At 40.5% G+C, this 22,512-nt stretch overlaps 3 protein-coding genes, 1 non-coding gene and 1 pseudogene across 7 annotated transcripts; all 5 read right to left on the bottom strand.

Moving 5' to 3' along the window:
- Nucleotides 1-1,131: 1,131 nt before the first annotated feature.
- Nucleotides 1,132-1,222, bottom strand: LOC141598050 (small nucleolar RNA Z221/R21b). Its single transcript, XR_012523253.1, has one exon. It is a non-coding gene; the product is annotated as a small nucleolar RNA Z221/R21b (small nucleolar RNA).
- A 1,237-nt stretch (nucleotides 1,223-2,459) lies between these two features.
- LOC141596333 (putative cinnamyl alcohol dehydrogenase 1) lies at nucleotides 2,460-6,109 on the bottom strand. 2 transcript variants are annotated; one of them, XM_074416454.1, is made up of 7 exons: nucleotides 6,021-6,109; nucleotides 4,616-4,735; nucleotides 3,977-4,090; nucleotides 3,627-3,857; nucleotides 3,263-3,548; nucleotides 3,026-3,179; nucleotides 2,460-2,870 (listed from the first exon to the last, which is right to left on the bottom strand). In XM_074416454.1, exons 2-7 carry the CDS (start codon nucleotides 4,705-4,707, stop codon nucleotides 2,674-2,676), a joined length of 1,074 nt encoding a protein of 357 aa, XP_074272555.1. In that variant the 5' UTR covers nucleotides 4,708-4,735; nucleotides 6,021-6,109; the 3' UTR covers nucleotides 2,460-2,673. The 2 variants fall into 2 exon arrangements, with proteins under 2 accessions (XP_074272555.1, XP_074272556.1); XM_074416455.1 differs by lacking the exon at nucleotides 6,021-6,109 and adding an exon at nucleotides 5,396-5,481.
- Nucleotides 5,773-7,968, bottom strand: LOC141596335 (putative cinnamyl alcohol dehydrogenase 1; annotated as a pseudogene).
- A 710-nt stretch (nucleotides 7,969-8,678) lies between these two features.
- LOC141596334 (putative cinnamyl alcohol dehydrogenase 1) lies at nucleotides 8,679-12,979 on the bottom strand. Of its 3 annotated transcripts, none has more exons than XM_074416456.1 (7): nucleotides 12,872-12,979; nucleotides 12,156-12,272; nucleotides 11,619-11,732; nucleotides 11,281-11,511; nucleotides 10,364-10,649; nucleotides 10,106-10,256; nucleotides 8,679-9,155 (listed from the first exon to the last, which is right to left on the bottom strand). In XM_074416456.1, exons 2-7 carry the CDS (start codon nucleotides 12,242-12,244, stop codon nucleotides 8,959-8,961), a joined length of 1,068 nt encoding a protein of 355 aa, XP_074272557.1. In that variant the 5' UTR covers nucleotides 12,245-12,272; nucleotides 12,872-12,979; the 3' UTR covers nucleotides 8,679-8,958. The 3 variants fall into 3 exon arrangements, with proteins under 3 accessions (XP_074272557.1, XP_074272558.1, XP_074272559.1); XM_074416457.1 differs by having other exon boundaries at nucleotides 12,156-12,355; nucleotides 12,872-12,963; XM_074416458.1 differs by having other exon boundaries at nucleotides 12,156-12,255; nucleotides 12,872-12,961.
- A 1,114-nt stretch (nucleotides 12,980-14,093) lies between these two features.
- LOC141596332 (uncharacterized) lies at nucleotides 14,094-16,177 on the bottom strand. Its single transcript, XM_074416453.1, has 2 exons — nucleotides 15,399-16,177; nucleotides 14,094-14,552 (listed from the first exon to the last, which is right to left on the bottom strand). Exons 1-2 carry the CDS (start codon nucleotides 15,625-15,627, stop codon nucleotides 14,371-14,373), a joined length of 411 nt encoding a protein of 136 aa, XP_074272554.1. The 5' UTR covers nucleotides 15,628-16,177; the 3' UTR covers nucleotides 14,094-14,370.
- Between the last annotated feature and the right edge of the window lie 6,335 nt (nucleotides 16,178-22,512).

Here is a 22,512-nt window from a genome sequence, read left to right as displayed (position 1 = left end):
CTAAGTGCTTTTCTAATTGTAAAAGTAGAAGTTGGGCCAAACACTATAATTTAGGGAGATAAAAAACTACTTTTGAAAAGTCAGAAGTTAATAAAAAGCTACTAGAAACAGAAGCACCAAATTGATGCTTCTGCTTCTACTCTCCCAAAAACTCTTAGGATTATGGAAACTAAAAAAAAAAAAAAAAAAAAAAAAAAAAAAAAAAAAAAAAAAAAAAGGCCAAACACATCAATTTATTAAGAAACTACTTTTACAAAAGTTAGGTCAAACAACTACAACTTTTTCAAAAAGTAGTTTATGAAAAAACTCATTCTAAAAAGTAAAAGTTATTTCACATAAACTAGGCCAAACAGCACCTTAGATACTTTATCCGACCATTTCAAAACACTTAACAACCACTTTTGGGACAATATGGCTAGTGTTTCAATCATTTATTTTCTTGTCATTGTATTATGTGCGTTTGTAAGATATTAACTAAGGTTAGTCTTTCATTCTATCTATTGATTGTATTAGAGTTGAATTAGTTCGAGTCTATATTAATTCTTGGGACTAATTTTATTATCAAAATCATAAGGTTCGTCTGAAAATTTTTAGGACAATATGGGTATATATCTTAGTTTATTTTAATAGTTTATTAGGTTAAACGGGTTAATTAGATTAAAAATGACTAACTTAAAAATAAATGGGTTAAATAGTTCGAGTTGGGTTATGGAGTAAGAAAATAAAGCAGGTTAGATTAAGGTTGAGACAAACAACTAGTTTATGTAATTGGGTCATGTTAGAATTCGAGTAATGGTGACTCGTTTAAAGTTGATACGGAGATGAATACGACAACGTAATATGTTTGACAGAATGACAGGTTAGCATACGATTTAGAGTATGTTGCATGCATAAAGTATGCAAACTTCAACTGCAATCAAATAAAATCAAAACAGAAATGAAAACATCGAAAACGAAAATAAAACCACCATAACAAAAACTTAATACGGTCCGAGTCATGGTTCGATCCTAATTCCTAAAAGTTATTGAATCGCCATTATCTGGTTTCCTATAACTTTTGTAAGACGACCTTATAAAAAATTTATAGTGAAACGTAATAAAAAGTTTTTGAGGAATACTGTAAATAAAAGAGAGCTCAGAAAAAAATGGGTATAAGAGAATATATCAGCATATTGATAAACATCAGAGTGGTGCATGACAATCTTCGTTCTCATCATTGCTCTTTTTTTTTCAAATATTTAGAAAACAAATAAATAATAAAACCAATATAATGAAACGGGTTTTTCTAAAATGTGCGCAAATGATAACAAGAGGCTAGAGCTTGTATGAACATTTTGGTATAAGAGTATAAAAAAGTGAAGAAGACAGATCAAGAGAGGGGATGGGGAGAAAATTATGAGAGAGGAGAAATAGAGGCGTGGAGTTATAAATAGTGGTGTTAATTAAGAAGTCTTAAACCCTAATCATGATTAAAATCCGTAATTAGGCTTATGGGCTTTTGTATTAATCATTTAGTTTTGGGCTACGTAACCTAAACGGCCCAATTTCATTTTGAAGGACTGTGTTATCTCACTCAATCTGACAATCAAAGGAAGTGATTCCTTTCTCCGTCTCAATTATTTGTATATGAGTATTATATTTCGCTCAATAAAGAATCTATTCAAGCCATATTTTAATTGAATTGGAAAAATTTTACGTCCATTTTTCAATTTGGTTGAGAAACTAGTAGTAAGTTTGCTCATGTCAAACTATTTATTACCTGTTGCCTACTGCGCCTCAGTTCAGTTCAATTCACTACATTTGACCAAATATAAGTTGACGTACAAGTTTGAATGTTCTCACCAAAAAAAAAAAAAAAAGTTTTAATGCATGTCCTAGACTTACATCAATGTATACTGTGACTTGTATATGAGTCTTTATTGAGCACAACATGAGACCTTTGAGAAGAAATGTTCATGACAAACATAAGGTACATTCTTTGGTTAACAAGACGGTTTTAAGCCAGACCTACTACTTAAAAAGCGATGTAAATACAAACATAAGGTACATTCTTTGGTTATTATGATGTTATATTGTTTTAAATAGTGGTGTTAATTAAGAAGTCTTAAACCCTAATTTCATGATTAAAATCCGTAATTAGACTTATGGGCTTTTATATTAATCATTTAGTTTTGGGCTACGTAACCTAAACGGCCCAATTTCATTTTGAAGGACTGTGTTATCTCACTCAATCTGACAATCAAAGGAAGTGTGATTGAAAGTATCCAAAGCATAAAAATTACTCTCTCTGTCTCAATTATTTGTATATGAGTATTATAGTTCGCTCAATAAAGAATCTATTTCAAGCCATATTTTAATTGAATTGGAAAAAATTTACGTCCATTTTTCAATTTGATTGACAAACTAGTAGTAAGTTTGCTCATGTCAAACTATTTATTACCGGTTGCCTATTGTCTCAGTTCAGTTCAATTCACTACATTTGACCAAATATAAGTGGACGTACAACCAGGTACGTAATTCAAGAATGACGGTTCACAAGAATGTCTTAAGCAAGACCTACTACTTAAAAAGCGATGTAAATACAAACATAAGGTACATTCTTTGGTTATGATGTTATATTGTTTTGCGAGGTGCTCCGTATTATGGATTTTGTTTTCTGTTCTCGCGAGGATGTCATTTAAGAGAATTCTCAATGTCGATCACAAACCGGTATTTGACATCCTTCTTTAAGAGCCTTTCAATTGCTTCATTCACATACTGAATAGGAATTACTTCAACCTTGGGATATATTTTATTAACAGCGCAAAATTCCAACATTTCTTGAGCAGTTTTGGTACCACCAGTTAAGCTGCCGGAGAACGTTTTCATACCTATAACAAATTGTAGTATCAGTTCAGCTCAGTTCAGAATCCTTATCAACAATTCCACAAATTGGAATCAACAGTCGGACATTTAAACATGGGTGATGGGTACGGACACTTTAATTATCCGAGTCTGACCCCATCAGTTGTAGTAGAAGACATACCAAATAACAGGCTGCCGGTGCTGAATGTCACTTCTGAAGGAAAGCCACCGACCAGAGCATAAGCGCCAAACGTCTTCAAAAGCCACAGGTATGGCTCAACTGGGTGATCTCCTGATGCAGTGTCTACTATGAAGTCCAGTGAATTCACTAAAGCCTGCAACAAGCATTCAACCATTAACGACAACTGTCAGAACGCGTACGTGAAGCAACTGCCAATTCGGAGTAATCTATATTTACCTTCATTTGTTGTTCATCAGATGAAAGAACAAAATTGTCAGCACCTAGTACGTTCAAGGCTTCGTCTTTTTTCGACATGCTTGTGCTAAAGACCGTGACTTTTAGCCCAAAGGCCTTACCGAACAATACAGCCATATGCCCAAGGCCACCAAGGCCAATCACTCCGAGACTTTTACCAGGCTGGTTCATGTTATGGCGCATCATCGGAGAATAAACAGTAATTCCAGCACATAGTAAGGGTGCTGCTAAATGCGAGGGAAGGCCGTCAGGGATCTTGTAACAGTACCTGATAATTCAGTTCCCAAGAATTATTGGTTCCGAGTAGAAGCAATCCAACCCGAAATCATTCAAATAAAATACTGACCTTTCATGAACAACAATGGAGGAAGAGTAACCTCCTTTCGTGACTGTACCATCTGCGTCCACTCCATTGAATGTATAAACTGCCCCTTTCACACACCCGACCTCCATTCCCTCATCGCAATATTCACAATCTCGACATGAATTCACAAAAGTTCCAACTCCTACAAGATCACCTACCTTGAAGCAGTGAACATTTGTCCCGACCTGTTTTACTGTTCCGACAATCTCATGACTACACACCGGCCAACATATACAGAAATTAGTAATTTGGATTTTTGGAAAAGAAATACGATGAAAAGACTAACAGCAAGGCCACTTAAATGAGTACTCCGAAATGACATAGAAACATACCCTGGCACAACAGGGTACTTGGAGTCTGTATTTACATTCCTCGTCCAGGCTACATCAGCGTAGCATACTCCACAGTGCGTAATCTTAATGGAAACATCATCATTTGCAACGACCCTGGAATCGACTAGTGATTAAGTTTAATGCAAACTAAATACAGGCAAAATTCTTTAAGCACTCTTCTTATGGAAAAGAAATCAAATACAGTGCAGTGAACAGCGGAAAATTAACAACATTCAACTGTATTCAATAAAATTAAAGAGTAGTCTAACGGAGACAGGTATTCTAATGCAAAACCCAGCCGAAGATTAACAACATTGGAGACAGGTACTCTAAAACGAGCCGAAGAAATCAAATACAGTGGCAGAAAACAATGGAAAATTAACAACATTGCAGACTGGTATTTAATGCAAGAACGAGCCAAAGAAATCAAATAAAGTGGCAGAAAACAATGGAAATTTAACAGCATTCAACTGTATTCGATGAAATTAGAGCGTGGTCTATTGGAGACAGGTATTCTAATGCAAAAACGAGCTGAAGATTTCACATTACTATCCTCACATGGTACTCCTTACTCCTCACATTGGTGTTCTAATGAAAACAAGGACTGTATTAGAAGAATGCACATTTATATAACCATACCTTCGACTAAACTCAATAGGTGAAAGAACTCCGGATGGATCTCTGGCTGCCCATCCGATACAGTTTGCAGGTGATGAAGTTTCGGAACTCATGCTCAACTAGTCTGTTCAGTGTCAGTACCTATATCAGGTTTCAGGTAGCATTTAGAGATCAAGCAAAACCCAAATCCTCTATGTATTACTCGGGTTTATTACGCGTAAATCTCCATCATGATAATGGAACAAACTGAGAAATGAATCCAAATCTAACATGACCCTCATTGTTTTACATTCTTTAACATAAGATGATTAAATATAAAATTTCTAATGAACAATAAAACCCGATTTCTTCACATAGTACAGTTAGATTCCAATCTATCAAATTATCAAAAACAGAACATTAAATTAATTAACATAACAAAATCAGTATAATTTGTGATCAGAAGAAAGTAAGCCAACCTGATTTTTTAAAATTGTTTTACAGTGCATTGCTTATTAATTGCTAATCTATATTTATAATTGAGTTTGAAGACCGATTCAAAAAGTGAAATGTTAATTAATAGGATGGTAAAAAATTCACCCTTGCCTAGGTAAGTGCTGACATGTACACACTCTTGACTAATTTGGATTTATAATAATCTTCAGAAACTTCTTCACTGGATTTTCGTCAAAAGTGAAGCGATTAGAATATCACTAGTTTTGGTGTCCGATCACTGTCAGTATACAAAATTCTCGTACATATAGAGTCGCAGAACAGTCTTCTATTGTTCTCTTCCCATATCAAATAAAGAGCAGTACTTACACAACATTTCTGCATATCAGCCAGCCAGGAATTTCGCATACTGAAGAATTTGAGGCCTCTTTAATTCATACACCAGACTTTGAGGCCTTTCGGTTATCACTACCCATCTAAACACTTATTCCAGGAAAGAATTTCTTCGACTCCATTCTGATCAGAATGAAGCTTCCCTCTATGATCAATAATTTTCCGAGTATAATTAAGGTGTTTTCGTTCAGCTATTCTGTTATAGAAATATCTTCAACTGCAATCGTCCTGGTTAATATGGGTTATATTCTAGACGTTTATTTACAACATCAAATGTATATTTCAACTTGTATGAGCGAGCATGAAGGTGAAATCAAGGAATATACAGTAGGAAGTTGGTAGAAAGAAAAACAGTAAAACAAAGTGATACAGCACCATTTTATTATCCCATCATTGAGCACGACATGAAACCTTTCAGAACAAAAGTTCTTGCAATTTGAAACTGAAAACAATCATAGGCGGTTTTGAGACTGTCTTATGTGTACTCGGGTCGACTATAAACACCAATACAAACAAAAATAAACACGAAATGTAATATAATGGCGTTTTTTTTTTCCAATGAGAATATCAATTAAGAGAGTTCTCAATGTCGATGACAAACCGGTATTTGACATCCCTGTTTAAGAGCCTTTCAATTGCTTCATTTGCATACTGAATAGGAATAATTTCCACCTTAGGATATATTTTATTAGCAGCGCAAAATTCCAACATTTCTTGAGTAGTTTTGGTACCACCAGTTATGCTGCCCGAGAACATTTTCATGCCTACAAAATCATATATGTGACAAAATCCGTATCAGTAACTCTACTAATTGGAATGAATAGTTCGGAAACTTAGTTTGAACACGTCGTGATGTTATTACTTGTACCCAAATCCGAGAAACATAGACCCCAAGTGTTTTTATCACATCAGTTGATTTAGCAGACGTACCTAATGAAATGCTGGCAGGACTGAATTTTATTTCTGAAGGGAAGCCGACCAGAGCATAAGCGCCAAACGTCTTCAAAAGCCACATGTATGGCTCAATTGGGTGATCTCCTGATGCAGTGTCTACTATGAAGTCCAGTGAGTTAGCTAGAGCCTGCACCAAACATTCAACCATTACCGAGAACTGTCAGAAACCACAAGTACAGGAACAGGGAAATATTTACCTTCATTTGCTGCTCATCAGATGAAAGAACAAAATTGTCAGCACCTAGTATACTCAAGGCTTCATCTTTTTTTGACATGCTTGTGCTAAAGACCGTGACTTTAAGCCCGAAGGCCTTACCGAACATTACAGCCATATGCCCAAGGCCACCAAGGCCAATCACCCCAAGACTTTTACCAGGCTGGTTCATGTTATGGCGCATCATGGGCGTATAAACAGTAATTCCAGCACATAATAAGGGTGCCGCTAAATGTGAGGGAAGGTTGTCAGGAATCTTGTAACAGTACCTGAGAATACAATTCCCAAAATTAAATGTTCCGAGTTGAAATTCAGTAAATATAAGATGACTTTGATAGGAACATTATTTTAAGAAAAGCCGACCTTTCATGAACAACGATGGAGGTAGAGTAACCTCCTTTCGTGACTGTACCATCTGTGTCGACTCCATTGAATGTATAAACTGACCCTTTAACACAATTTATCTCCATCCCATCATTGCAATATTCACAATCTCTGCATGAATTCACATAAGTCCCAACTCCAACATGGTCTCCGACTTTGAAGCGATGAACATTTGGCCCGACATCTTTTACTGTTCCTACAATCTCATGACTTCACACCAACCAAGATATACAGAAATAAGTAATTAAGGGGAAAAAAATGCAAAGTCTAAAATTATTACTCCGTATTATTTAAAAATGGCTTACATACCCGGGTACAACAGGGTACTTGGCGTCATTATGCAAGTTCCTTGTCCAGGCTACATCAGCATAGCATACTCCACTGTGTAATCTTAATGGAAACGTCATCATTCGCAACAATCCTGGATTCAACGAGCGATTAAGTTTCAGGCAACCCAAAATAATAAGTAATTATTAAAGTATTCCTCTCATATAGGAGAAATCAAATACAGTGGCAGAGAATAGCAGAAAATCAGCAACATTCGACTGTTGGAAAGGAGTATTCTAATTATGCAAAAACGAGCAGAAGCCTTTATGTTACAGTTCTCACTTCTCAGATGTATTTGTTTACATCCCATTTTATCATATCTGACTTCAATGCTGAGAGATTATCAACATTGTGTCTCAACTTACGGACCATAGAAGTAAAATGAGGACAGTCATAAACTCGCGAATGAACCATCAATGAAGGAACAACAGTGAAGTAGCAATGCTGTTCTAATGAAACAAGGAGTACAAGAATGCAATAATTTCAGCATACCTTCGATTAAACTCAATAGGTGAAAGAACTCCGGATGGATCTCTGGCTGCCCATCCGATACAGTTTGCTGGTGAAGTTTCAGAACTCATGCTCAACTATTCTGTTCAGTATCAGTACCTGTATCAGGATTCAGATAATATTTAAACAGCAACCAAAACTCTACAGAATCACAGCTATAGAACATGTGTATTAGGTATAAAACCGTTTATTGAACTTCAACCGTAAGTTTAAACTTTTAGCTGAAATAATTTTCGCATGGTATCAGAGTCTCGATAACGCGTGGAAGCACATAAATAAGGTGAACATGTGCTATATAAGTATATAAAATATAAAGAATATAAGCCAACCTGATTTTTTTAATTGTTTTAAAGTGCATTGTTTATTAATTGCTAATCTATATATAGTTGATTGTTAAGAGAAGATTCAAAAACTGAAATGTTGACAATGTTCAAAAATTCAACATTGCCTAGGTAAGTGCTGACATCACTAATTCACTAGTTTTGGGTGCCCAACTCGGTTCATGTATTCAGAATCGTCATGTGTTTACACCGGCGATCTTTGTTTTAAGGAAGACGAATTCTTTTTTATACTTACAAGTTATATTCTTTTACTTTTGATATCTTTTAAAATGTCATATGACCTATAAATATAATTAATAAAAATAATACTCGTACTTCTACAGAGAAAAGTTAAGATTTGGTTTAAAGTGACATATATATAGTAATTTTGAAATTTATACTTGCATCAACACACACTTAAACACTGAAGTAGTCATTGTTGTGTGTATTGTTGTTTCTTCGTACTCGGTCTTCTAACGTATTAATTTGGTTAATGAGCCATTGACAGCATTCGATGAATACATAACATTTGTGTTAAAACAGGAGAACAAAGTGAAACGCAACCATTTTATTATCAACACCAATACAGACACCAAAATACTTCGTAAAGAAGGAACGTGTGCAGAGCACGACATAAACCCTTTCAGACAAAAAGTTCTTGCAATTTGAAGCAGAAAACAATGATAGGCGGTTTTGAGACCGTCTTATGTGTACTCAGGCCAACTATCAACACCAATACAGACACCAAAATGAACACATAACGTAAGTATGATGTACATTAGTTTCCTATGGTGTTTTTAGCGTATAATGAGTTGTTTCCAATGACGATATCAGTTAAGAGAGTTCTCAATGTCAATGACAAACCGGTATTTGACATCCCTGTTTAAGAGTCGTTCAATTGCTTCATTTGCATACTGAATAGGAATAATTTCCACCTTCGGATATATTTTATTAACAGCGCAAAATTCCAACATTTCTTGAGTAGTTTTGGTACCACCAGTTATGCTGCCAGAGAACGTTTTCATACCTACAAAAGATACAGGTATCAGTCCACATACTGTAACAGGGACGAACACAAAATCATATATGCGACAACTTCACATATGAAACCGACCCAAATACTTCTATGTTTCTCATTAATTTATCGTGTTTATAGGTTGCACCGTGAGAAGGAGACCTATGGACGCACTAGTTAGGAGGCTGGATACTTGGAGAACAGAAAAGGTCCCTAGAGGTAGAGGAAGACCGAGACAGACATGGTTGAGAGTGATAGAGCACGATATGAGAGTTCTGGGGCTTGAGGAAAGTATGGTGACGGAGAGGGCACAATGGAAGGAAATGATACATGTGGATTTTTAGTATTTGATGTTTTTTGACATATTTAGTGTTTTTTTATTTAATTTAAAGAAATTAAATTATTTATTCTTCTCTCCTTTATTACACTTTTTTACCAACCACTTTCTTACAGATTTTACCTGGTTCATTTCGGATCCTTAATTCTATTTTGGTTTTTAAAAATCGTTTTAATCTTTTCTCTCGATTTAAATTTTAAGTTTTTATAAAAGAAAGCCGGAATTCGATTTTAAACCCCCTAAGTTTACCTTGACTTTCCATTACATTTTCGTTCTTCCTTTTTGTTTTTCATCCTCCCTTTTTTTATTCGCATTTTGAGGCGTGCGTTCACCCATGGACGGTTTGAAAGGATGATTCATGTCAGCCGACCCCAAATCATTTTGGGATTAAGGCTCTGATGTTGTTGTTGTTGTATAGGTTGCACTGTGCCACTGTTGCACTATCAGGCCCTTCTGATAAGTTTTTGTATGTTTGTTTTCAAAATCTGTATCAGTAGCTCCGCTAATTGGAATGAATAGTTTGGACACTTCTTTTGAACACGTTGTGATGTCATTACTTGTACCCAAATCCGAGAAACATAAACCCCAAGTGTTCTTATCAGTCAGTTGATTTAGCAGGACATACCTAATGAAAGGCTGGCAGGACTGAATTTTATTTCTGAAGGGAAGCCGACCAGAGCATAAGCACCAAATGTCTTCAAAAGCCACATGTATGGCTCAATCGGGTGATCTCCTGATGCAGTGTCTATTATGAAGTCCAGTGACTTAGCTAGAGCCTGCACCAAACATTCAAAAATTACCGGGAACTGTCAGAAACCATAAGTACAGGAACAGGCAAGTTGGAGTAAACCTTACTGTAAAGTTGGACAGGGAATATATTTACCTTCATTTGTTGTTCATCAGATGAAAGAACAAAATTGTCAGCACCTAATACACTCAAGGCTTCGTCTTTCTTAGACATGCTTGTGCTAAAGACCGTGACTTTAAGCCCAAAGGCCTTACCGAACATTACAGCCATATGACCAAGGCCACCAAGGCCAATCACCCCAAGACTTTTACCAGGCTGGTTCATGTTATGGCGCATCATGGGCGTATAAACAGTAATTCCAGCACATAATAAGGGTGCCGCTAAATGTGAGGGAAGGTTGTCAGGAATCTTGTAACAGTACCTGAGAATTCAATTGACAAGAATTTAACTTTCCGAGTAGAAGCAATTCAACTCCAACATCATTCAAATCAACACTAGTAATAATTGATCCATCTCCTGTTGTATTACCTTACCTCCTAAACTCCTTATTTTTATGTTGTTTTCCATATACTTAGTCACAGATCATTTATTTCAACAAAAAATAAGCTGCTGATTCTTGGAAGAATCGCAGGCAGCCGAGGCCAAATAATTATTAGATAGTTTAGAAATGAAGTGCTAGTAGGAGAGCTAGGACAATATTTGAATGTCTAGATTATACTTCCAACATATCCTGAATAATTCTGAAATGACTTCGCTCGCAGCAAGACTAAGGATGTCAACATTGGTAATCTTACAAAGAATATACAGCTTTGATGATTGGTATGCAGTACAGGAAGTGTTGATGAGTGAAACAAAGCCAACACAACGCTGAATGCCTGAGAAGCTTTAACAGTCATCCAAATTTGTGGTTTCTCTTATGAGGAAACATAGACATTATGCAGCAATTGAATATAAATGCAGTGAATCTTCAAGACACAGACAAAGTCCATTTTAACTAAGCTCTGTAACTATAAGATGAATTTGATAGAAACATTTTCTTAAAAAATACTGACCTTTCATGAACGACAATGGAGGTAGAGTAACCTCCTTTTGTGACTGTACCATCTGTGTCCACTCCATTGAATGTAAAAACTGACCCTTTCACACAACTGACCTCCATCCCGTCATTGCAATATTCACAATCTCTGCATGAATTCACATAAGTTCCAACTCCAACATGATCCCCGACTTTGAAGCGATTTACATTTGGCCCCACTTCTTTTACCGTTCCTACAATCTCATGACTTCACACCAACCAAGATATACAGAAATAAGTAATAAAGAAAAGGGAAAAAACTGCAAAGTCTAACACGAAGGCCACTAAAATTATTATTTCAAAATGGCTACATACCCGGGTACAACAGGGTACTTGGCGTCATTATGCAAGTTCCTTGTCCAGACTACATCAGCATAGCATACTCCACAGTGCGTAATCTTAATGGAAACGTCATCATTTGCAACAACCCTGGATTCAACGAGCGATTAAGTTTAACACAATTCAAAACAATAAGTAATTATTAGAGCATTACTCTCAGTCTCTCATAGAGGAGAAATCAAATACAGCCGCAGAGCATTAGCAGAAAATTAATAACATTAAACGGTATTCAATAAAAATAAGTACTCTATCGGAAAGGAGTATTCTAAGCAAAAACCGATCAGAAGCCTTTATATTACCATTCTCAGATATATTTGCTTACATCCCATTTGATCATATCTGACTTCAACGCTACGGGATCATCAACATTGTGTCCCAACTTACGGACCATAAAGGTAAATGAGGACAGTCATAAACTCGCGAAATGAACCATCAATGAAGAAACAACAGCGAATCACCAATGCTATTCTAATGAAACAAGGTCTACAGGAATGCACAATTATTTCAGCATACCTTCGATTAAACTCAATAGGTGAAAGAACTCCGGATGGATCTCTGGCTGCCCATCCGCGACAATTTGCAGGTGAAATTTCAGAACTCATGCTCAACTATTCTGTTCAGTGTCAGTACCTACATCAGTTGACTCCATTTCATCATTCAATCAAATTTCAAAACTTGCAAATCTCAGCCATTCTACTGTTCCATTTGTTCTACTGCAAACGGTAGAATTACTGAGATTAATCGAAGATGAATCAAAACTCACAAAAAGAACAAGCAAATCTCAGTCCTACTGTTAACTGTGAGTCTGGTATAAAAAAGTCGTACATGTGAGACCAACCCAAATCCATATATATTTCTCGGGTTCATTAAGCGTAAATTACCATCATGGTAATGGATCAAATTGACAAATAAATCCACCATACATGACATGATCAAATATAATGAACAGTAAAACCTGATTTTTCTTTAACAATTCTATACCCAATCCCCCAAATAATTCTACAAAATAAAATTGCATTCTAATCTATAAAACTAACCAAAAAAAAAACAAATCTTTAAACTGTTCATATAAAATTCTAAAACATGGGTTTTGCTTACTACAGTACAACATTACAAATGAGAAAACTCAACATACCCATGATTTGTAATACAATATACAAACATATGAAGCAATTAATTAACAGATTGAAATTAATAAGAATTTGCAATCAAAAGAATTACAAGCAAACCTTAAGGCTTTTTGTTGGTTGTTTTTCCTTAGTTTGGTAGATAGAAGTACAAATTTTGTAGTAAATTGTGTATTATTCTGGGTGGTGTATTTATAGTGGATTGTGAAGTGAGTGATCCAAATAGTGATTGGTTCATTAATACGATGATCAATTATTCAACATTGCCGAGGTCAGGGCTGACATGTGCACTTGTAAACGGGTTGTCATGTATCCAAGTCGATCCGAATGAATCCAACTCGCACATAGGACCCGAAATCCAAACTGACCCGATTTTATCCAAGTCCACCCGAATTACCCTCATCCGACTCAAATTACTGTCAACCTGAAATGACCGACTCAAAGCCGATCTGATCGATCTGTTTGTCAAGTTTAATTTTCGAGGCTTGTTTTGGGATAGGTTGTTTGATTAGTAAATTTGACTAAAATAAGTGTTTTGTTGACTATCTATCTATTTTGATCAATTGTTCATTTTTATTATCATAATGCGGATAATATTGGCAAATGGCAACTAGGTCCGGACCTGAATCTAGTGGATCGAAACCGGTATTAAAAATCCCGATCCGGTCTCCTGTCCACCATTTTCTAACATTCCGGTTTCTGGTCTTGTCAGGGACCGGTTTGGACCGGAATGCCCGAAAATCCGAAATTATTGTTATTTTCATTTTTTTCTTAAACTTATATTTTTAATCGGTCCAATGGACCGAAATTTTTGGAAAAGTGGGCATGTAATGACAAATTCCGGTCCAACCGGTCGGTCCCGGTCCATGATTTTTGACGATTCCAGTTTCGGTCCGGTCCCGTTTTGGACCGGTGGCCAGTACTAAGTGGTAATACTCATGGCCTAAGTTCAAACCCGCTCTACAATTCGAATCTCAGATCAACATCATCACGCCTTAGGAATCCGGTTGGATTTGTCAAGCCTATACACTCCAATAGAGGTTTGGAATTTTTATTGGTGTTGCTTGTTGCAAAATACACACAGTGTCCCCTGAATTCTTACACGAGATCCAACCGCCGAAGCTACTGGTAGGCCCGACTACCGAGTAACATCCTCAAAGGAAGAAAACAACTGGACATTCAATATGCTCATTTAACTACTTGTGATTTATTTATGCTGAAGCAAATCCAAAGTAACTGGATCTACCTGTTCACGTGCATATCCTTTGACATTTTTGTCATCAAATGTGTACTACTGTCTACTGGAATGAAATACTTGTTCTGAAACAGGCAATAAGAAAACCTTTATTGAGTTGAAATATCCAAAAATCAAGTATGGTAGATCTTTGACATTGCATATGAGAGCAATGTGACCGATATTACAACGAACAAAGTAAATAAGTAAATAAGTAAATCAAGTCCCACAAACAAAGTAAATAAGTAAATCAAGAGTTCATCATTCCATCACTATGAGCCCAGCCGGCAACCCATACTCAGCAAGTAAACCTCTTAAATAGGAAGCCATTATCGTGTCAAAACCCGTCACAGTTATGTTTTTCAGACTAATGGGAAGTAACCTTGAGACTGAGTGTCTTATTCATCCATGACTTCCAGCTTCCACTGCCCTTCTTAGTAATCCCAGCAGCTTGTGTTCCAATATCAGTTGCCTTATCAGTCTGCGGCCTTTTGCACAGCATGAAGTTTCGGCCACCATGGGCTCCGATTGTATCAAATGAATTCAATGCTGCCAAATGCAAGAGAGTTGAGAGATTTAGACAAAATTGTCTCTGAGAGAACAATCACGCAATAAATTCAGCAAGCGCAGTACTAGAACAATGGAAATCAATATCCATAGCTAGTTTTAAAAGAAGGAACAAAGGTGTGTACTCGGGCGACGAGGACCTATGGCTATGTGAACAAAATGTAAACCATAAGGTGTTTCCATTGAAATGACACTCCGACTCTTCATTTTAGACCAAAAACTTGCAAATTTTCAAAAAAAAAAAAAAAAAAAAAAAAAGCCGTGTCTGACACTTGGGTACACACCCAAGTCCGACCCTTTGAACCGAGTCTATGTAACATAGGGACTTAGGGAGTCAATTGGCGTAATCATTAGTCATCACACATATATGGACTTTGTCCCAATACAAACCTAATTACATATGTAACAATCCAACAATCGTAAACAAGTACTCCCTCTGTCCCGGTCTTTTGTTGTCCTATTCCATTTTGGGTGTCCAGTCAACCTTTTTATTTTTTATTTTAAGAACGAACTTGATGTGCAATTTGATGTCAATTTGTTCTTGATGAGCAATTTGATCATTCATACGCAATTTGTTCCACTTGTCATTTAGTAATTGGCCTATTCCCTATTCCGTCTTTGTGCCAAAACCAAAGGACAACAATTGATCGGGGCGGAGGGGGTAATACAAGACAGAGCATTGAGGGAGGTTATATGATTTTCAAATTCTTACCTAAGATGGGTCAAATATGCCAGATAGGACAAAAGTAAAATGATTTCCGTTCTAAGCTTAAGACAGATATATCAACAAATAAAACAAAGACGAGAATTGAAATTAATACTACATACCATCAGATCCAGTAAGAGGACAGTAGAGAAGAAAATCATTAAAATTGGAGCCGAGAACCGGAAGCCGGCCCTCACGAGCATAAGATTTCAAAGCCATATCAATAACGGAAGCAACAATTTCATCTTCATTAACTACAAATCTCAAAGGCCCAGCACTACCAACCACATTCACCATAATAAGTATCCTCTTCTTCATCGCCTCAACCTTCTTCTGCTTGCTTAGCAACATTTTGAATTGATTTTAAAAATACAAACTACGAGATCGATCCGGAAAACTATACCAAATCTAGATTGAATTGAATTGAAATTAGAAAAATGTAAAGAATTGAATAGAATAGAGATGGAAAAGAGGATGATGGTTTATGGGTCAACGCCGATGCAGCGGTGGTACCAGCCTTCCATGCACGAACCGAAAGCGAAGGCGGAAGAAGAAGCGAAGATCCCCGTTTCGGAGATCAAAGAGGAAGTATTACTTGACAATTTCACCATTCACAAAATCGTATTGAATTCAATTTTTAATGTCGTCGTTTTGATCTGATTGAATCGATTGAATGCCACCAGAATTTGGGGATTAGGGTTTGGTTTTTGGAGGAGTATTGTTTATGGAAGCAGAGATGAAGAATTGAGAATTGGGGATTTTTTTTTATATAGGAAGGGTTGCAATTTGCGCACGTTTGGTAGGCGGCCGACGTCTGCCAATTTGCCCTTCTTTGACGACTTTCCTTTTTTTTTTTCCTGTGTTTTTTTTAGTAAATTATTATTATTTGTTCGTAAACCGTAAGCTATGAAAACAACGGCACTTATTTATTTTTAATCGGTCTTCCTTAAAATGGATATATTCGTCTTAAAAATAAACCGTGTTAAATAACAATCACTCACATAGATGGGGAGTTGGGACAAACCTTTTGCCTTATGTGTGATATTTAACTTGACTCTTAAGGTTAAAACGGATATATTTGTCTTAAATGATAATTTGTGTTCTTTAATTATTAGTTATTCAATGAAAATGAGTTATTCAACCTCATCCATTTCCTTTAGAATGACAGATGAGAAAACTCATGGCGGCTAGGTCCACCAGATAAACCTACAAGTATATGTGATTGCTTGCAAATCAAATATATCAGACACAAATTCTCATTTGTGACGGGCATATCCGTCGCAAGCTTACGACGGGTCAAATATTACCATGTGGGGTAGATAAGACAAAAGCAGAATACCTAGGGAGTAGCAATCAATTTTGTCTTATCTACCCACATGGGTATTATTTGACCCGTCGCAAGTTTGTGACGGATATGTCCGTCACAAGAGAGGCTTGTTGTATATCAGATTAGCCATCTGATAGACTCAAAGTCTAAATAGATGGCAGCCATACTAGTACTTCCTTCATTCAACCCCACTCTACTAGTTGGAGTTTTGCACAACAATTAAGAAAAAATAAAGAAACAATAGAAGTACTGTTCCGGGTGTATTGTTCCGGGTGTAATTCCAGAGCAGTTATAAGTTACCACCCGTGCTTGTAGAATGACGTCTTTGGTTGAATCCTCCTTGCGGTCTCCTGAAACGATGAACAAACTGAGGGCTCGGCTTTGGGCCGAGCGAACTCACTCCGACGCTCAAGTCAGTAACTTAGAGAGGTAAGTTGTTGTTACTTGGCAAAGTACGTATTATAGAGAGATAAGGAAGATATTACCAGGTAAATAGTGATTCTTAGGTTAAATTGTGGATCCTCTACTAAATGAGAGTAGAGGAGTATTTATAGACTTTCACCTTTTGTCACGTAGTGGCCAAGTGGCTAGCAGGTGGAAAGACTGATCTACTCCTCGTAGGGGGACCTATGGCAGGCCGGCGGGCCCTGTTGACTCACCGCCGAGGGGTCTTGGATATGAGTTCGCGGATGTGTGCCCCGGCTGGCTGGTTGCTCCGGCCGGGACCCATCTGACAGGCCGACAGGCTGCGTCGGTTAGGGGTTTGTCTAAGCCGTTGACTTCTTGTGGATATCTTTGACCTTGCTCAATATGTTGATCGTCGGTCTGCGAATATGCCCCATCAATTTGCCCCAGCGTAGTCTATGCCGTGGTATGGGCTCCGATGTATGTTGAGCGTATATTCTGCGCAAGACAAAATTTCTGCCCTGGCTTCTTCTACCTCGGCGTGGCTCTGCTGAGGCCGTACCATATCCCCCCTCCACATGGTTGTGTGATGGACATCCGATGTGGAAAAGGCAATGACGTTGGCTGAGACCAGGGTGGAGAGTGCCGGTTGTTTCGATTGCCCCCTGGCCGTGCTTTCGGCTTGGTTGATCATGTTGCTTGGAGAAAACGGGTACTTAGGAATTTTGTTGAGGAAGATGAACAGGCAGAGAGATATGAAGGGGCGTGTTGAAGACGCTTGTTCTTGTTGCATTGATTGACATTCAACTGTTGCAACGATTGACATTCCGTGGTTGCATGTTCGACAAGTGTCCGTTTGTTGATTGGTCGACGTTTCATGGGTCGTGCCCGATTGTCCCTCTTCATGGGCTTTCCTCTATAAATAGGGCGTTAATCCCCAAATTGGGCACCAATTTCATTTCCTCAAAAATTTTCTTCTCTAGACTTTCAAGGGCTTCTCTCTTCTACTTTTCAGTGTAACTATTCCGGCTGGTACTTTTCTTCAAGGTAAACCAACAAATTTTTCTCTTTTTAACTTGTGAGTTTTGTCAGTAAACATGTCTTCTCACGATGCCGGAGCTAGCAAACCGACGCCGGGGGGTTCTCCGTCGCGTCTTGATGAGGGGGAGATGCTAGACGCCATCCCGCTATGGTCCTGGGGCCCTAGGTCTCCTTCTCCTGAAGTTGATCCTCAAATTTTGGAGGAATGGGAGGATGATGATGATGCTGATGATGACGGAGACGATTTCGGTGATGATGCCGAAAGGGCTCATCCTAATGAGGGAGGCGATGCGTCATGGATCACGGCGACCCCTGTAAGGTCGGCCCCGACCGTACTTGGACCCATAAGTTAGCCCGTTGTTCCGGCGAGACATTTTTCGAGGGCCATTTCTACTTTGGCGGGGATAATTGTTATCCCCGAGGGGGTCAGCCATCTTTTGCCCTCCACCGGTTGCACCGGCGTATATATCCTGGACCGAGTACGGGCTCCGGTTTCATTGAATGATTACGTTATGGCCATCATTAGGGCCATGAACGCCGCGGGGCCACCGCACCCTTTGGCTATCGGACCATAGTCGGCTTTGTCCGCTCTGTCTCTTTAAGGGGGAAGTCCCAACGGTTAACCTATTCCGTCGGCTTCACCACCTTCGGCCGTCATTTTCTGGTCGCGTCGGATGGTACAACGTGCAAATGGAGCCGGGTTACGTCTCCGTTGACAAGTCGTCTTCTTGCAAAGACTGGAAAGATCGGTGGGTGTATATTGAGGTGCCGGATGACTATCCGCCGCCCGGTCCTTCCAAAGACTAAGTTAATTTGCGGTGCGAGACTAAAGCGGAGCACGACGGATGGGTCACCGGAAAAAGCTTAAGATGGACGCCAAAGAAGGTCCCTCTTGCGAGGATGAGAAGGCGCGATGAGGCTTTTCGAGGCGGACAAGAGTGGGGTGCCGAAAAGATGGATTCCCCAACGCAGATCATTCTTCAGATGAGTCGCTCAGCATGTCGGCCTCATACCGACCCTAGCACAGGGTGAGTGGGGTCGGTGTGAGGCCCATCACTGCTCTCAATGTTTTTGACCGTTTTGAATTTTGGTTCATTCCTTGCTCAACTCTCGCTTTGCTTCTTTTGCAGATCATTTTGGCGCGGACCTGTCCGAGGATATTCTTAAGAGGATGGGGCTGCACAAGGACAAGACCGTTGCTAACTTGCACCCCAAGGCTCTGGCCCGTGATCGCAGGACGTCGCCGAACGATCTGATGGATCAGCAGCTGAAAGGCCTGAATGTGGAGGCGGCCCAGGCGAGGGTTGCTAGTAACATGCCGCGCGGAACGCGGAAAACAAAATCTTCGGCGGTGACGGCATATCGACATCCGCTCCACCTTCCATCCCTCCAGCCCAGAAGGAGACGGTGGAGATCGTTGACATTACTGATGGGGGGGACTCCGATGCGGAGGGATCTCCCCTTATCCGTAAAAGGAAAGAGCCCACCCCTGCTGCGATATTCCTGCTATCACTCTGCAATCGCTAACTGCGCGAGGAGATGCGTCCTCCGAGCAAGAAGGCCAAGCATGGTACGGATACATCCTGTGGGTCAGGCTTAGCCGGTTAATTGGGCGTTCCTGATGACAGGCTTTCCGATACGTCCATGTATACTGACACGGATGTTTTAATTGATTTTTGTAGATCAACCGTCGGCAGCCGCCGTTCTCACTGTGCGGCACTTGGAGAAGCAGCCTGAGAAGGCGGGTGATAGAAACGTCACCGTCGTTCCCACACCTCAAAAGGTTTCCCCCACCGAGCTCGTGGCAGAGGGGAGGAGAATAGGCAAGAGGCTGGCGAAATGGACTCAGCTAGCCGGCTCCCACATTATGGAGCAAGAGAGGACAATGGCTGAGGCTCCCCCACAGCTCGAGCGGCTAAGGCTGGAACTCGACACGGCGAACAAGGAGGCTAAGAGGGCCAAGGCTGAGGCTGAAGAGGCAGTCCGTGCAGAGAGAAAACTCAGGGAGGACGCTGAAAAGGAAGTCCTTGCTGAGAGAGCCAAGGCCGAGGTCGCGGCGATCAAGCCGCTAAGCTGCGGGAGATGCGTGACCTCGTTCAGAAGCACGCCGACCTTTACCTTACGCAGAGGAACGAATTTAGGGACCTGTTCCAGTGCCAGGGGAAGGTGGTCCGGAACAAGGATGCTATCATCGCCCAAAGGGAGGAGGACATTGAGAGACTCCAAACCGTTCTTCTCCCTAACATGTGCGCCCAATACCAGGACCTGGCTGAAGAAGCTGCAAGGGAAGTGATTGAGGAGCTCTTCCCTCTCGATGGCTCCTTTCCATGGGACAAATTCGACGAGCTGTTTGACGACAAGCTCGAAGCTAAGGAGGAAGCCGCGAAGGAAAGGGCCAAGGAGGAGGCAAGGGTGAAGAAGGAGGAAGAGGCTGCCGTGGAGAAGGCGGCCCTTGCTGAGGAGGCTAAGGCGGCCAAGGAGGAAGCCGAGAGGATGAGGGCAGCTGAGGCTGCTGAGGAAGCTGAGACTGCTGAGACAGCTTCTGGGTCGCCCATTAAGGATGATACTGCTAACGCTGCTGATGGTAAGCAGCAACAGGCATAGGGAGGCGGACGGTCGTCACCAGGCTCACCCGGCGTCTCGGACAGCTTGAGCTGTTCGGAGGCCAACTATTAAGCCTTTCCTCCCTGCCGTCTTTTGGCGCTTAAATGATGTGTCTGTAACCGTTTGCCTTTCTTTCCCTTGTATTTTGTACAACTTTGGTAGGTTGTGTTTTGGGCTTATCCTTATGGGGACGGCCGTCGTCTGCATTTCTTGTAATCTGTTGAACATTTTTAATAAGAGCTCGTTTCTTTTGCCTCCGGCTTGGCCGAGGTTTTTACCCTTTTTCTGAGTTTTCTTGCGCTAGTAGTTGAGCATCTTAACTGTAAACGTTTTCACTTTGCCTCTGGCTTGGCCGAGGTCTTTTCTCGTCTTCGTCTGAGTTGTCTTCTTACGTTATTAATTGAGTGCCTCTTTTGTTTTCGCCTCGGCCTGGCCGAGCGATCTAGAGTGCGTATCTCAACTGTGTTTAACGTTCCCAAGATATGTTGACCGTTTTTGCGAGTATCACCGTGTCTTTGTAATGACTCGCCGTGGCGTCTACCTCTTGGAGTGATCTGCTGCGACGTCTACCTCTTGGGGTGATCGCCGTAGCGTTTACTACTTGGGGTGACTGCGACGGTACGCTTTCTTGATGATGACGTCGTGGCGTCTACCACTTGGAGTGACTGCCGCGACGTCTACCTCTTGGGGTGACTGCCGTAGCGTCTACTACTTGGGGTGACTGCGACGGTACCTGCTTCTTGATGATGACTGCCGTGGCGTCTACCACTTGGAGTGACTGCCGCGACGTCTACCTCTTGGGGTGACTGCCGTAGCGTCTACTACTTGGGGTGACTGCGACGGTACCGCTTCTTGATGATGATCGCTGTGGCGTCTACCACTTGGACTGGAGCGATCGCTGCGACGTCTACCTCTTGGGGTGATCTGCCGTAGCGTCTACTACTTGGGGTGACTGCGACGTACACGCTTCTTGATGATGATCGCCGCTCTTGTCGGTGTGACAAAGGTGAGCCGGTGTCTGTTTCGATAGTGACTATGGGGGAAATGAACACATTCATGGAAAACTTGGATGATTCTTCATTAGATATAGACATGCGTTGGGGTGCCCACAATTTGTCTTGGGCACCTCCGCCGCTATACAAAATTTTTCCCGAGATTGTCGGTGCCTAATGGCTCATCAAAGGTGCACCCTCCATGTCATCGGCACCGGTGTGTCGGCGAGGGATCGTCGGACACGAAATGTCTCGTATCTGGAAGGACTCCAATTCGGCGGTGTTGACTTTTACCCTTTCCAGGTATCTTATTATCCCGTCGTCTCGAGCCTCACACTCTCCTCTGATTTGGCTGGCTACCAACAGTGAGCATGTCTTCACCGCGACGTGCTCCGCCCCGGCAGCCCTAGCTAACTCGACTCCATTTATCACCGCCTCGTATTCGGATTCGTTGTTTGAGGCCGAGTGGGTAAGTTTCAAGGCGTGCTCAAACACGTCCCCGTTTGGGCTGGTGATAAAAATGGTAGCCCCTGAGCTGTTCGCCGTGGGGGACCCGTCAGTGGTTATTTCCCATACGCCGGGACGCGGCTCTTCTTGGCCGGTCGGGGTTCCTTCAACCATGCCGACGTCGGTATTCATCGGGTCACCCTCCTGCTGCAAGGATGGGCTCTTCCCCTTCCCTGACCTCTTTGCCACTTTGAGGGACTGCATGTTGCACCCTCTGGCGGATATCTGGGTGTTAACCACCTCGTCCTTCTCGTCTTTGGAGACGAGCTTATGCGCTTCCCCCCGGTCCGAGACATACATCAGTGTCAGGGCCCGGATTGACATTACTGCATCAGCCTCGCTCAGAGTGACGCAGCCTAT

This window comes from Silene latifolia, chromosome 8 (genome assembly GCF_048544455.1).
Source record: "Silene latifolia isolate original U9 population chromosome 8, ASM4854445v1, whole genome shotgun sequence".
Lineage (NCBI taxonomy): Eukaryota > Viridiplantae > Streptophyta > Magnoliopsida > Caryophyllales > Caryophyllaceae > Silene > Silene latifolia.
This window is presented reverse-complemented; position numbering and strand designations above follow the sequence as displayed.